Here is a 16,503-nt window from a genome sequence, read left to right as displayed (position 1 = left end):
CTTACAGCGAGACTAAGTGCAGCTACATCGACGTGTCATCTTCACAAGTGTCATATAGATGCGTTCAAACCCGTACATCCTCAAATGAAAGGCGGTGACGGTTTCTTACAATGGGATCAATCATCAGTCACATAACAGGGATCATTTAATTCATATTTAAGACAACAACGTGTCCTAATTTGATATCACAAATGAACAGTGTTGCTTTCAATTGAATGCCTATGGTGATGGTGAGTGGAAGAAGGAAAAATGAACAAGAGCAAGGACTATAATGAACAATGGGTAGGATGATTTTTTTTAAAAATACAGACTGATACTTTGGGATTTGTTTTGGTCCTACTGCTCAAGTTAGAGGTGTTTTGTCTTCACTGGTGTGACTGTTTGAGGTGTGCAAGACATTCAGACTGCTGCTGTAAAGCTTTCTTTTATCTGAAACTTTCCCTCTTTCTCTGTTTGACTGGACGTGCCCCGCGAGCAGATCTCTGAGGTGTCTTGAAGAGGCCACTTAAAAAGAACTAAAGGCAAGATCTGAGACATCTGGGGGGTTTTCAACCAAATCCCCAGATACTCCCCTCACACATCTCCTCCTCACTGTACCGAGCTATTCAATACTGCCCCCCTCCTTTGGACACCCTATGAGCTCTTTGCTCTGCTGTCCCTTTCTCTCTGAAGCCCTGCCTGAAGTCTACTATTTCTTCTTGCTTGCTCCGTCTTTTGCATGACAATTATTCTCCCAAGTCCATGGCCCAGGACAATGCTTGTATAGTTGGGGTTTGATGTCTTTTAAGCTATTTACCAGGCTCTTGTGGTCTCCCCAAGGTTCCCTGGCCTGGACCTACATGACTTTCTATCTGGGAGAACAGACAGAGAGCTGTTCTTCTGGTTTCAGTGTAGTAAAAGTAAAAGCTGATTTTTCAGGTTCAGAAGAAGAAATTCTGTGTATTTTCAATAACTGCTGTTTGCAATGATGCCATGAGATAACTTTGAGGTCTAACAAAATGAATTATCATTCTTTTCTGATATTTTTCATTCTATATTTTCTTCTAAATACACATTTATGTCTATAAGCCTCTGAATAATAATCAAATAGTATAATCTGCAAAAGTAACATGTTTATTTGATCAAATTATTCACCACTCAGGTATCACTTTATTTTGATGGGTCACAAAGCATAAAAACATTTTAGCTTTGTTCTACAACAAAAAGGGATGGATTAGATGCTCAATTATCTCAAGCTGAATACCAAATGTACTAGAGATATTCCAACAAATTGGTCCTCAGACCAGTTTTGGACCTTTAGGCCATATCAGAAGGGATGCCAGGGTATTGGCCCTCAGTCAACCCTGCAGACCAGAGTGAAACTTCAGCTTGGTGTTTGTTTCAGAGGACAGGAGGGGAAAGGGGGAGGAGGTGGGTGTGGGGCGGAATCAAAGGGTTGAGACTTATTGTTCCAATCTGAAAAGGAGCTAATGGTCGACCATCGCAACTCGGGATCTGAAATCCACGGGGTGCCCCGGGGCCAGGTCGTACAATGGCACCCCCTCTCCCTTCCCGCAGTGTGTCTTCCTGCCGCAATCTGCGGCAAACTACTCGCGCTGGGGGAGCGCATCTGTACAGTGCTCTGACCATCCAGGCTTTTGAATGGCCACCGATCAAGACTGAATGGGAGAAGTTCACCTGAATGCTCTTGGTTATTTCATGATTTACAGTAGTTCTCAGTTTTCTAGACTAGGCGAGAACTTCAAGAGCGACAATAACCAACATATCAAAACATTTAGCGTTTTTAATATAGCCTACTGTACAAAGATTCATCTTGGCAAAGCAGAATTAACATAGTTTGTGTTTCAGCTTCTTAGCGAACTGCTCCAGTTCTTCCGTGGAAAGATTCTCCTGAAAAATTTAATATGATTTGAGTTTGAAAATGTGGGCTCATGTCTAGGTGGCACTTACATTCTTTGGACATGTTCTCTACAAGTTGCATTGGTTCTCACAAAAGGATGAACAAATTCGTGTTTCCCACCATGCACAAAACCTTCCCACTTCACCACAAACCAACCTTTCAAGTCACTAACACTTGTTTATCTGCCACCATCTTTCACATGAATGTATCTCACACTGCCCGCCTTCTGCTTGATAAATAGCCTATTGCACTTCCCGAGAATTACACATTTCCTTTCATTTTATTTTTTTATTTCTGGCATGCATGTGTTGCTGCTTATGAGCAAAACATTCTCAAAAGCATAAATTAGCCCTGGCCCTTAGATCTGTTTGCTTCAAATTAAACGTGTCCTGATTAATTAAGGTAATTTGTTCTATCGCAGTTATTCAGGATTACAGTGTCAGTTTATTTTCATTTTGTTTAAATGTACGTGATTAAAACGAATTCACGTCTGAGTGAAGCCTCAATGAGAGGTATTTTAATATCAAAGCCATCTCCTCAAAGGGGAATAATTTAAACAAACCCAAGCTTTATAATTCATGTGCTGGGTGAGCGGGTTGTAGTGTTACAATATGTATTTACTGGAGCACTGACCTGTGCCTATTTAGCAATGTAAATATGCTTTTTAAGGTGACGTCGAATTAGCTATTAATATTTCCCCGAGTAATGATTTCGCATTGCGCGTAATGCGTTTTAAATAAAAAAAAAAAAGAGAGAGGCAAAAAAAAGGCTCAAAGTTTATGTGAAAACACGCCCACTACTTTGGGATGAATCAAGGTCATTCACAAATTCACCATCAGCTGTGCGCAATTGTCTGCGCCAGCCAATGGGCGAAGAGTTACGGTGATCTGCAACACCCGCAGCTGTGATTAGGAAAACCTGTGGAGCAGAGGCAGGAGAGGGACATTTGAGCTTGAAGGTGAGGTAAGTGGCGTGTCAAAAGGTTGGAATTCATGGAGTAGGCCGTAGGCATATTGGTGGTTATGTTGCACCAAAACGGCAACTTCTCAGGCCCACATTTTTGCAGAATTTCCCCACAAACGGACTTTTGTCGGACTGCTGCTGTTTTTCTTCTTCTGGACAACTTCTCCCTCGCTCATCCCTCTTTGGTTGGTGCGTAAACTTGGAAACGGATGAGCTTTTTTTAAACTTTTAATTCTGGACGCTCTCTTGTCAAGAGGCTCTCACACCGCTTGGAAGATGTCTGAAAGATCGCAGAGTCCAGAGTGCCAAAGCCGGCCCTATGACTTCAGCCGGACCAACCCTTGCACCCAGATTTTGGGTCAGGATATCTTGGGCAGCGCTGCGTCATTTCAGCTTCCTCACGGCGTCCTTCCAGACCCGAGCTTCCTCTACAATAAAACCGCGTACAGTGGCATCACATCGGCTTCTGCACAGACCTTTTTCCCCTTTCCACCCGTCGCCGGTGACTATAGGGGATCCGACCTGCAGGCTGGAGAGTTTGGGCAACCCAAGCACTGGTATCCCTTTGCTGCACCCGAGTACACCGGCCAAGTACCCGGCGTAACAGCAGCTACCCAGCCTATAAACCTGAGTCCCCCAATAGCCGAGACCAGGGAGCAAATCAAACTGCCCGAAATAAAGACTGAGAAGGACACCGGTGATGACTACTCAACGGAAATAAAAGTTCAGCAGTATCCAACACCTCCAACCTCCGCCGCCATGCCCCATGGAGTCTTCTACTCTACGGCCTGGAACCCGTCCTTCTGGCCCGGAATCACCCACATCACACCACCGGGCAGTAATAACCAAAACCCCTCAACATCATCTGCATCTTCACCATCTATGTCCCCTTCGCCCCCAAGCAACGGGCTTCCAGGGAACGCGTTTTTCAGCGTGAACACAACTCAGGCTGTCACCGGGCCGCAGACTCAGAACCCGGCCTCCTCCACGCGGAGCAGCGGGTCCTCCAGCGGCGGGTGCAGCGACTCTGAGGAGGTAAGGACAACTATTAAAACAGATGTCCAGTATTCACCAAAATATGCACTGTTTCCTTTTGTGAGAACCAATGCAACTTGTAGAGAACATGTCCAAAGAATGTAAGTGCCACCTAGACATGAGCCCACATTTTCAAACTCAAATCATATCAATTTTTCAGGAGAATCTTTCCACGGAAGAACTGGAGCAGTTCGCTAAGGAGCTGAAACACAAACGCATTACCTTAGGTTTCACTCAAGCTGATGTTGGCCTTGCCCTAGGTAACCTTTATGGTAAGTTTTCATATTATACTTTTTTTTTTTTTTTTTTTTCAACCTCTGTTATACTTTTTACTTTTTAAAAAGAGGTTGCTTGGATCTTAAGTGATAGATATGGAAACCTGAGTACTTAGTCATAGAGCCAATTTGGGAGCTACCATGTATGGCTGTCCATGTGGACATATTTACTGGATTTGTAGTTTCTTATGCATCAGTATTTAATAATCTTTTAACCACGTTCCTAACAGTAGTTAAGAAGTGATCTTGTCCATTCATGTCCAGGTTTGTCAAACGTTTCACTTAAACTTATATCTGCAGTCTTCTAACGATAGGAATGCACATCCATGACCGATGGCTCTCAAATCAAGGCTCTTAAGTCAACCATTCTTAGTTTATTTCCATGGGATATTTCATGTTTGTTTGTCTGTGTAGGTAAGATGTTCAGCCAGACGACTATTTGCCGTTTCGAGGCTCTGCAGTTGAGCTTCAAGAACATGTGCAAGCTGAAGCCCCTTCTTCAGAGATGGCTGAATGAGGCAGAAACCTCGGAAAATCCCCAGGATGTAAGTCTGCATTTCTTGACATCTGCCAACTAGTTAACAAGACAACAGATGATCAACAAGCTTCATGGGATCGGTTGGTCTTTTCAGGTCTAGCTAACTTCCTGCTGAGCAAACCTGAATGAAGACCCTCCATTCTTGTGAAGTGTGATATGCCATCTGGTGGCCATACTCAAGCTGTTTAGTACTCCCAAGAAACCTTATTTGAACCATGACCTACATACACCAAATTGTTTACAAATGCACAAAATAAAGTTGTATGAACCCATATTAAAATGTTTCTGATGTCCTCAGATGTACAAGATCGAGCGGGTATTTGTTGACACCAGAAAAAGAAAGAGGAGGACCAGTCTGGAGGGGGCAGTGCGCTCTGCTCTGGAATCTTACTTCATTAAGTGTCCCAAGCCCAACACCCAGGAGATCACACACATCTCAGATGACCTGGGTTTGGAGAGAGATGTAAGTACAAACTCTAAAAGTGATACAGTTCGACTTTTTTTTAAAGATTGTCTGTCTATTGGTCACATTTTTAAAAGATAAATGCTGTCCATGACAGGTGGTACGCGTCTGGTTCTGCAACAGAAGACAGAAAGGAAAGCGCCTGGCCTTGCCACTAGATGAGGAGTGCGATGGTCAGTACTACGAGCAGAGTCCTTCCCCACTGAACATGGTCCCTTCCCCCATTCCCAGTCAGGGCTACCCTACTTCCAGCTACCCCGGTGCCCCTCCTCCCACACTCTATATGCCCCAGCTTCATCGGCCTGACGTCCTGAAACAAGCCCTACACCCCGGACTGGTTAGTCACCTAACTGGATAAGCACACTCAGGTAGTCCCCAGCCAAAACCACAGATTGCCTTCCCAGAGCCTCTCTGTCCAACCCCAACTCAAGCTGAAGACGAGCCTCTAAATCCAATAACGAGATGGACCGATCATATCGGTGGATAGAAACATTCAAAAGTGTGGAAGCTCTTCTACTGAGTGCAGCAGTGGAAGGTGGATAAAAGTGGTTTCTTTTCCCCGTTTAGATGATGAAACTGCCAAGGGCCACATCCTCTTACCATGAAATGCATCTCAACATATGCTTTGACTTAAGACTAAAACGGGAACAATTTAAACCAAATTTTTCTGAATGTGCCTTGTGTTTTTGGATAGTGCATAGTAAGTTATTCCATAGGTTTTAATCATTATAGGTTTAATCATTGCAGGTTAAGAACAATGCCAAAGTGGTACTTCAGTATATGGTCCTGTTGTGGAGTAAGTGAATGTGAACAGGGTTAAAGAACCAGGGTTTTCCTTCCACTTGTACTAAATTGTGGGTAGGTTCTCTGTGGTGCAGATAAGGAAAGATCTAGGTTATCTAAGGAATTTCAGTGTGACCCTCTTTGAACAGAATTTACCGTCAACAAGTTTGGTCAATGTTTGTGCAATACTTTTTGTGTCCCATCTGAATAGAGCATCTACAGTATTAGTCTGAACTGTCAATGAAATGGAAACTGCACCCTCATGTTCTTGGCGCATTTCTCAGATTTTTGAACAAAGTTGCTTTTGTAATGTTGAATATTATATCTTTTTTTTTTTATGTCCCATTTGTATACTGAACCCAGATTTAAAGTTGTTGATTGTCATCGACATCTTTACAAAATATTTTTACCGCCGATGGGTTAGTAATATTTTGAGGGAGTGTGACTTATGATTTGTTACTCCAAAGTGTCTTAGCTGCTAATTCTGCCAATTGCACACAGTCAGTATTTTTCTCAGGTGGTAGCGAGATTAAGTCTAACCTGACTGATCAATTTAAGTGTCAAGTTGAAGCTACAACAGTCAAATTGTATTTCAATACCTCCATTTTGTTTTTATTGTAAAGGGTTTTTATGTTTATGAATTGTTGAATAACAGTCAATACTAAAAATCAAGTTTGGGTGCTCATTGCAGTATTTCTCTTGTCTGGTCTTGGTTTTTTTTGTTTGTTTTTAAGTTTATTCTTTACTAGGTTGTCTGTAAACTTTAGAAAAGACATTAAATGTCAGTCCTCTGGCTATACCTTACATGATTTAGAAGTCCCTATAGATGTCCACAAATCTATTAGCAAGACTAAACTTTTAAGAGTTCTCAGAAGAACATTGGAACAATCCTTTAGCCCAGAGTTACTTTAGTGTTAACAATAAGATGTGATGAATTATTTTACTGACAAATATTTACTAATGTGTGAGGGGGAAATTTTAACTATTAGCCTCATCAGTTTTTCTCAAATTTGTAAACTGATTAAGTTATTGAAATGTTAGTTACACTGAGATGTCTTCAATCAAATCACTCTAAACCTTAATGTATCTATACCTACTAATCAAGTAAAACTGACTTTACAATGAAACTGTATCCCGTAAGAACGTCCCACTAAAAAGTCTTTTTTTTTTGTTGTGCAGTTCAATAACAGACTTACTATTGTACAATTCTACTTCTTGGTTTACAACCAGATGTGGTTTAATGAATGAGGAACTGAAATTATAGTTTGAGGCACCTTAACAAACAGAATCATTACCTACCGTAACTGAAAATAGATTTGAGGAAGTTGTGCTTTAGTTAGATAAGTAGTCTGAATTAATTCATAGTAGTTCCCTGCAATGACACTCAGACTTCTTCAGTAAAAAAATATTTATTGGCAAGGGAAGATGGGCATCTTCAAAATCAAATACAGAGCAGATTAAATTGCATCAAATTAATAAAAAAATGATATTCAACACCTTGCCTACTGTTTTTTTTTTTTTTTAAGTTATTTTTTTGGCCTTTTCATGCCTTTATTAGGACAGCCGAAGATAGACAGGAAAGGTAGGGTAGACTGAGGTAGGGGGGTATGCATCCGCTATGTCTATCTCGTGCCTCCAACTATACCTCGGCATATATGGGGTCGCCAAGGCCCTTCTACAAGTGAGCTAACCGGGCACCCCACCTTGCCTACTGTTTGAATGAAACAGGATTATGAACATCTAAAAATTCTTGTATTTAGAGGATATACTGAATTTTCAGCTGTAGCTTCATTATATTCAGCACTAACAGCAGTGTGGAGTTGGAGTTTACTTCAAGCTGGGGGTCAACATTGTTTTCGTATATATAGCTATAGGTATATATATATATTTATATTTCTATATATATATATATTTTTTTTTTGTTTTGGTTGGGGGGGGGGTCCTTTTTAAATGGAACCACATAGGAACCACATAGGTTGCCAGGTGTTTTTGGAGTACATGTAGGTTGGGGGTTATATCCATGTTCTTAAAGTGCACTGAACTGTGAGCTATGTGACGGTCAAACTTTTCAATTAGTTACAGGTTTGGGAAATAACCCACATGAAACTATTTACCAAAAAAAAAAAAAAAAAAAAAAAAAAAAAAAAAACAAATGAGTTAGATGAGAAACAGTTGTTACCATATTTACTGTGCAAACATGAGAATGGTATCACTCTTCTCCCCTATAACTCTGCAAGGAAGTGAACTATTCTTTTAACCCTAGAGAGGTCAGGTGTTTGGTACAAAGTGCTAAGAATTTAATTCACTTGGTCATTAGTTAAAGCATGTTAGTTGTGTATTCATGGTTGTTACATAGTTTCGTAAATCTCAACAATATAATTCTTTTCTGCAATACTCAAGTTTCTTCCTCTTCATTTTCTCCAATTTCTTTCATCTGTGTTTTTTGTTTCTGGCACAGCAATAAAATGGAAACTGAACACACTGAAACATTATTATATATGGTAATTTGTCAGAAATGTAGTATCAATAAAAAGATAACTACAACTATGCAAGCTCAAGTGTTAGGAGCACTGACCCAGGCCTCTAGGTCAGAGTAAACCTTTTGCTGAGGTAAATTGTTGTACTGTGAGCAGATCTTACACAGTCTCTCCCTCCAGTCTGTGTACAGCTTCACTTTCCACTGATGTTTCCAGGTAAAATATTCATTGTAGCGTTTCTTGTCCATTGCTAGCTGTTGTAGATACTTTCCTAAGTCTTTGACTGATGCAAACTCATCAAGGTGTATTAAAGAATTAGGTGGAGCCACAGCTTTGTAGTCGCTTAATGGCGGTCCCAAGACCACAGGCACTGCCCCGCCGAGGTAAGCATTCCTCCACAGCTTCTCTGTGATGTAATCTTTGGCGACTGAGTTCTCAAAAGCCAAATAAAAGTAGCAGCGAGAGATGGTAGGTAAAAGGGCTTTAGAGGGGAGGGGTCTCTTTGTCCAACGACCGTAAACCTTCACAGGAACTGTGGCATTGAGCTGTTTGTACGCTTGGCTTCTCTTGTGCTGGGTCCTGTAGTTGCTGATTACCCAACAGACCAGAGAGGTCTTATTAAGAGGGCCGTCTTCCTGCAGATGTTCTTCAGCTGCCTTTGGTAGCAGCTCACCGTAGGGTACAGTGATATCAGCATCTCTCCTGTAGGTTATGGTCATGTTGAAGATATGTCCATAATTTCTCAAGTTTCCATTATAAACAGGGGCCTCCAGAGACATCCAGGCCCACCTCTGGCCCTGTGGCCGCGGAAGGTCAAAGGGCAGCTTTTGGCGGCCCATTACCAACTCTCTGTTGTGAAACACCACCACATCAGCTGAGGGGAACAAGGAGCGCTGGTCCACCAGTCTACAGCCAGGGATGTGATAGAGGTCCCAGCACACATCACCCCTTAAGCTGAATGGCTTATTGAAGGGCCAGTACCACAGCAGGATGGTTACATTTCTATTGCTGCTCGAGAAGGTGGAGGGGTTTATGGGGGGTAGGGATTGGAATCCTGTCAGCCATCCATTGAGAAGACACAGCGGTAAAACACCGAGAAAAAAGAGGAGGAGGTACTTCTTCATTGAGTTGAGTAGTCTGAGTGTTTGAGTCTTTTTAGTGTTTTCACACCCCTGTCGCAAAAAGGAATGAAGAAGTGTGATAATGAATGATCGATGAGGTTTTTGTGGCTTTACCTAAACAGATATTAAATTACCACATCAGTTATTTTTCCATGTTTAAGCCCATTTACTGCGAATCACATATACTTCACAAATACCCATTTTGAAAACTATGTGTTTTAGAAATGAGGATTGTACTTTTCTTCTGTTCCATGCTGCATCTAGTAGTTTATATGATAAAGATAACTGAGAGGTAATTATAGTGCAACCTTTTAAATCAATTTGTTGAAGCCCTGGTGGTGTAGGAGTTAAGGCGCTGACCATAAACCACCTCTCAACCAGAGGAATATAATTCCCCCAAAAATAAGTTCATTTTCATTTTGCTGCATTGAGTGGAAATCAATGGTCATCAAAAATGTAGTAGTAGAAGTATACATGATTTATAGATAAGCAGCTATAAGTTGCAAACGCACTGCTTTAACAATGAACACAGATAACCATCAACAGGTCAGTTTATCTCTGACATTTCATTTGATTGACTTTATATAAAAATAGTCAGCAGTGTATTTGTTTGTCATCTGTCATGTAAGAACAAAACAACAAATTCCTATATAGTCTGTGTGAATGTAGAATCACCAAAAGTAGAGATTCATTTCTGTCCAAAATCCATACAAACAAAATATATTTGTGCTTTTTATCAGGTTGAGAAATAAGGATTGACTTAAAATTAAGTAGTAAGCTTCTCCTCTCATTTCTACACTTAAAATGATGATTGACTCACTGTGACTTTCTTATTTTCATGGAAAATAACTTTTTGTTTGGCTCTAAAGTTACACTGAATAGACTTTGAACATAATATTTTGCAATTAAGATTAATTTTACCACATTACACGATCTGGCTAAATCCTGTGAATGCCAGTAGTTCTTTCAATCTGTCCTCCTAATGTAAGATAATATTGACTCTCCAATATTGTGAATCCTTGTAAATATAATATTTTACAAATTGTATATATTTTTTTATCTACTGTAATAACAAATATGATCAATTTATTATTTTAGTTATTTATTTATATTTCCTCTAATATTTAGGATGAAAAAAAGATAAACAAATAGGCTTAATGAATGCATGAATAGTAACCCTAAATCCATATTCAGGGACAGCATTTTAATCAGGGCTGCATCAAGTTCTCATGTGAAAGCTACACATTCAAGGTTATTACAGGACGCTCACAGACAGTAACAAAACAGCTGGGGAACTTTGTATTGACATACGTAAACAGGAAAAAAAGACAGCATTTCAAAGGGGGATTCTATGGGTGTGGCAGTTATGTCAGTGACACAGATGGATGAAAACACCCGTCTGCAGATTTGACTCTAGCAGCTGTGAAGACATCCGACCTGTCTGTAATTGACCAATTTATAGCTCTAACTGAACAGAAAATGGATGTAATTCACTAAAACTACTTCAATTTATAGACACTAGGTGATGATATACATTTACTTAGAAAAGCAAAAGATCCTTAAGAACTTTCTTAAAATGAATAAAAGTCTGCTGTAGCAGTCATTCTAATGCAGGGTTAGTTTTTGCATCGGGACCATCATGATTGTAATGAGAACTCACTCAGGTACTCCAACTCAGCCTGTGACTCCCAATATGAAGACGCCTCACCACAACTCAGTCAAATCAGAGACCATGATAGGTTTCTGTTCAACCATGAATCAAGAAAATCGTTTTCCTTTTTCTATATGGATAAAAAGAAAGAAAGCATTAGTCAGAAGTACTGTAGCTGAAGCCAGAAATCATATATTAAGATTCACTGACATCACAATCAGTGACCACAAATATGTTATGCTTTTACTTTTCAAATCTTTTCTGGAAAAAAAAAAGATCGGTCAATAATTCATAAAATTATTATTATTGAAATAACAGTAAATTAAAATTCAGTCATTTAGTCATTGAAAAAAGTTATTTGTGTTAAGTTTCTCTCTTTCTTAGAAACTGCTTGCCTTACTGCTGTATGTATGTACACAGTGTATGTATGTGTTTCTGCTTGGTAAGGAACATGTGAGCTCATAAAGACGAACAGAATTGTGAAACAGACTTGAAACTACAGGGTTTTACTTTTCGCAAGACAAAGAAAATGACATACAACTGAACAAATAAGGAAATAGAAATAAGGAAGACTCACAAAGGACATGACAAAGACAAAGGACATGTGCAACAAAACTAAAAGTTAGATATTCTGGAAAAATGTGTGTTTGTGTTTTTGTATGTTTGCATGAAAGGGAAAATGTGACAAAACACAGATACTATACATAATTACATATTTATTATTTCTACGTTTGCACAGACCCATGGAAACTCCCACAAAATGTGCAGAAAGAGAGATATCTAGGTTTATTTAATTTATCAACTACTTAATGAGACCTCACAATAAGAACTTCCTATTGGATCTAGACTTCTTCTGTGTAAAACCATAGAATTAGGGAGGTGTACATGCTGTTTAAGCTAATTTTTTACTTTAAATGCTACCTTATAAATGATGTTGCTGCTGTTATTGCATAGGTACTGCAGTCTTACAGGCTAATCTCGCTTTACCCCACTTAATCAGGTTTGCACTGCGCTTCAAATTATTTTAAAACAGTGAGCAGCAAAGCTATGCAACTCTCCCATTAGATTGCAGACTGCACTTTTTGCATCAATAAGTCATTTTTGTGCTCTCAGGCACGAGCTGTCATGCCTCACACTATTGTAATACAAAATGCATTTAAGGAACAGCTTGCGGCTTAAAATGAGCAGAACTCTGTTGCTAAATTACACAGAACCACACTGGGCAAAACAGAAACACAGAGACTACAGAGAGAGCCATGTAATGTACACACCGTCTCTGTGGAACCAGAATATTAGCCAGCAAAGGTGTGAGTTTAACGCATAAGGGCCTCCAGATATGATTAATATAATTAAAGTAATTAATTCTTAAGTAAGCCTCTATAGTTGAGACATCAAGAAAAACTGAGCAGGATGTGGTGAAAGTTTTAATGTTGGCAACAGCACTGTTCTGCTCACTGGCTGTTGTACAGATGTAAAAGTCAACATACAACTTACTTTCCATCCTGATGTATTTATTAACTTACAGTAAATCAAGTACAAACTGCTTTGACATACATGATTTTGTACTTTTTGCAGAATACAGAAGAATATGTGAGAATACAACACATTTCAGTAGTCGGACCACACTGATCAGAGAGACATGTGAAAAAAGAACCCCCCAACGCTTTCTCCACTAACCTGATCACAAGATGAGTGCTCCGTTCTCTGTTTTCAGACTCCACCAATACCATTTTTGGTCGCTGCTGGTTGGAACCTGATGATGAGCTTGAGGCGTTTAAAAACCAAACGCACCCCTTTTAAGGAAGCTGAGGTGTGGCTGTCTGAAAGATTCTTGAATATGATTTGAACGTAGCATCGTGTTAGAGGCTCACACCCTATCTCTCCTTCCACACCCTCTTAAATTCCTGCTTTCTAGTAAATGTAATGATGTTCTGTTCCTTTCTGTCTTAGGCAACACTTTGCAACAACTGATCATAATCAGGAGGTGTTTGCTGCATGTGTGTGCACTGATGGGAAAAGAGGAAGTGTTGAACAATATAGAATTGAGATGGAGGTTACACAAGGGTGAACACACACCAGTGAGTCATCTAGGTTGTGGGTGGTAAAAAGATTTAGTACCAAAATGTTACTTATTGTATGGTGGTTTTAAAAAAGTTTGAAAGGAGTTGATCTTTTGTCCTTGATACAAAAGAAAACTACCAAAAAGAGCACTAATGTGCAGAGTAATATATACACACAAAGACACTTAAAGATGCAATGCAGTGCTTGCATGCTTTTTCTAATGATTGTGTGCATGTGTGCTTCACATTTTTTACTCCTCCTCCTCCTGATTGTGCTCTTTTTCATTATTTTAATATAATAGATTTGTTTAATGTACGTATATGTGTCTTCTTGGCAGGTGCCAGTCAGTACAGCTTTGCTAGTGTAAAGAAATGAATGTATCATCCGCAGGAAGTGGCAAACCAAAATATATCTAAGAAATAAATGTCCTCCCATGAGTCATAAATGACTCCTCATGAGGTCTTCGCTCCGTTATTGGGTGTAGATTCAGAAAACTTTCAAATGTTCACAATACCTATTGTTCCAAGCAAACTATTAGTAGGTCTTAATACATGTCTTCTTGTAAATTCGGCAAAGCATTGTGCATTATTTCTTTCTTTAAAGAAAAAAACATTGGATTTCTACACAGTCAGAAAAAGTAAAAGTATGTGTCCTGCTTATGTATACATATCCCATAACCACCACAGTGTCTCTCCTGCAGGGCTGCTGAATGAGCCTACTGAATTAAACATTTGCTACGTAATGTATCCATAAAACATAAAAAAGGTTGAGTGAAATCTAAGTATATTTTTTGTTCCAAAATCCATTGAAGAGAATGGGATGTCAGATTTCTGTATTAAAAAAGGTTCCTGCACAAACAATGTACTAAAGGATACAAATTTAAGCCAGCAGAAAGTCAGTTTAGCCCCCAGCCATTATTCATACTTCTTCTGCTGTTTTTTCATACAAATTAAAGCTGGCAATTCAGTTAAGCGTTAGCTTTTCAACACTGATGCTGGATGTTGCACCCACAATTTCTTCATAAATTGCCTCCTATAGTTGTGTATCGACACCGGGGAAATTTTGATCATTTTGATGTTATTTTTTTTCTTTCCATAACAATCATCACTTCTGTTGATGATCTTTTAAAATTTTAACACTGTTATTCCCAAACTTGTTCCAAATTGTACTGCATATTTTATTATAACATGCATCTTCTGAATACCTGAACAGACAATCAGAGGCTTTTTGGCACTACAGAAACAGGACTAAATTATCTGTGTAACAGCTCATACTGCATTTGCTATCAAAATTGTGCCCCATCCATATCCTAAATTGAAATTTAGATTTACAGCATGTCAAGTTTGCAGTTTTGCTTCCATTTAAGTTAGTATACAAAATGACCACAAGAGGGAAGTGTTGTACAGAGTAAGTCTGACAGTGCATTCACATTTAACCTGTGTTGGTGCAATTTGTTTGGAATTTCAACCAATATTAGTAGAATAGAAATAACAGAAAAATGACATAAGTATAATATCATGTAATGGTTTATTTCACTACTTTTTATTTTTTAAACATACACAAAGATGGACCTTTCTGTGCAGTTCATTATGTTATTGTCTTCTTTTTCAATGCTACACAACTTTATTATCCTGCAGGAATTCTTTCAATAGCCTATGTTCTCCCTTTTTGATATAGTATTTACTTGAGGTCATTTAACACATTGTTTTAGACTACAGTTTCAGCAGGGTAAATATATTAAACTAAACATAGTTTTTGGGATATTTAGATGTAATAAGAAAGTAACCCTTTTCTGCTACAGAGCTTATGTTTATTTCTCTAATCTTTGCTTTTTCATGAAATAGTTTTCCTCTTGATGCTTCTAAATCCCATTCAAATGAACATCACGATGTGGTTGAACTGTTGCAACAAGTAAACATAGCATTGCTTTAAAGGGTCCTAAGTAAAAAAGTTTATTTTTATTTTTCTGTGTTGACTTTATATTGCATATTTATTCTTTTGTTGTCTTTTGTTGTCTTGTTATGCCTGTTGCTTTACATTTTACTGTCCATCCTGTGGTTTGCATAAGATGAATACAAATAAAAACATTTAAAAACATGATCTGAGCAGTTACTCAAACAAAAGTGAAGTGCTATAATTCTTGTATTATACAGCAAAGCAAAACATAATTTCACCAGACATTGGGCATTGGACATTTTGTAACTGATTTTTTTTTATTGTTTGATCAAGCAATAGTAAAGTGAGGAGGAGATAAACCACAAATGCCTTTCAGTTTATCATGCATGCAAAGAAAGTGATAGAAGGGTTTTTTTACTGGGAGGATTTCATGTTATATTATTTGTCAGCTTTACTCACCACTAACAACAGGCACAACAAAAAACCCCATGACATTTTGTGTTGTCCCTTTCAATGTTACCAGGGATGTTTGAGTTAATTTAAGGCCTTCTCAACAATAGTATTAAATAAACACTCAATTACTTTAATTAACCTTGTACAATATATGACTCCAATTTGTGAATTCCACAGCACAGAGTCAGAGATGACTGATAATCACACCCTCATGATCTCCGTTTTTGTGCGTTCTCGCCTATGAAATTACACTGTCCTGTGTGGTTTAAGTCATGTCTCCACCGAGCTGTTTCTTTCTGTTTTGGGATCTTTATCTCACTCATCTCTGCTTGCAAGCTTATTTCTATTCTTGTCAACTTGCTCGGGGGATGTTTTTCCCTCCTCTTTCCAATCACAGAAACCTCAGTGAAACCTCAGTGAATACCAGCTACATTTTCTGACAGTCATGAATGCTGACCAACAACTGAAAGTAGGCTGTGGGATGAACACAAAACAAACACATCAAACTGCAATTGACAACTCAGACAGAGAGAGAAAGTGTGTGTGTGTGTGAGAGAGACGAAAGTGAGTCTCCTTTCTCATTAAACTGTAGAGAAATATCTACTTCAAACTTTAAAATGTGTCCTAATTGTGACCATGCAGGATCTTTCTGACATGATAAGAAAATATACTATATGGCCAAAAGTATTTGGACAAATACTTTTGTTCTGTTTGTGTTTTTCATTGTTTCACTTTTTAGTTCCAGTTGAGGAAAATCTTATAAAGATATATCATACAATGCAAAAACAGTGTGATTCAGATTCAGATTCTGATTCAGATTCAGATTCATTCTTTATTGTCCTCAGTGGAGGAAATTTGTTTTTACAGTCTGTACAAAGAGCACCTTC

General features: G+C 38.8%; 2 protein-coding genes across 2 annotated transcripts; one reads left to right on the top strand and one right to left on the bottom strand.

The window, feature by feature from the left end:
- Positions 1 to 2,480: 2,480 nt before the first annotated feature.
- pou5f3 (POU domain, class 5, transcription factor 3) lies at positions 2,481 to 6,640 on the top strand. The gene is made up of 5 exons (XM_035667451.1): positions 2,481 to 3,898; positions 4,059 to 4,170; positions 4,588 to 4,718; positions 5,010 to 5,174; positions 5,272 to 6,640. Exons 1-5 carry the CDS (start codon positions 3,140 to 3,142, stop codon positions 5,530 to 5,532), a joined length of 1,428 nt encoding a protein of 475 aa, XP_035523344.1. The 5' UTR covers positions 2,481 to 3,139; the 3' UTR covers positions 5,533 to 6,640.
- Positions 6,641 to 8,117: 1,477 nt separating this feature from the next.
- LOC118332306 (fucosyltransferase 7 (alpha (1,3) fucosyltransferase)) lies at positions 8,118 to 13,127 on the bottom strand. The gene is made up of 3 exons (XM_035667518.1): positions 12,884 to 13,127; positions 11,216 to 11,336; positions 8,118 to 9,606 (listed from the first exon to the last, which is right to left on the bottom strand). The coding sequence occupies exon 3, from the start codon at positions 9,556 to 9,558 to the stop codon at positions 8,512 to 8,514; it is 1,047 nt and encodes a 348-aa protein (XP_035523411.1). The 5' UTR covers positions 9,559 to 9,606; positions 11,216 to 11,336; positions 12,884 to 13,127; the 3' UTR covers positions 8,118 to 8,511.
- Positions 13,128 to 16,503: the final 3,376 nt, after the last annotated feature.

The sequence above is a fragment of the Morone saxatilis genome, unplaced genomic scaffold (assembly GCF_004916995.1).
Source record: "Morone saxatilis isolate NCDOM2014 unplaced genomic scaffold, NCSU_SB_2.0 Contig21, whole genome shotgun sequence".
In the NCBI taxonomy this organism is placed as follows: Eukaryota; Metazoa; Chordata; class Actinopteri; family Moronidae; genus Morone; species Morone saxatilis.
The sequence above is the reverse complement of the archived record's forward strand: the minus strand, read 5'-3'. Positions and strand labels throughout refer to the sequence as shown.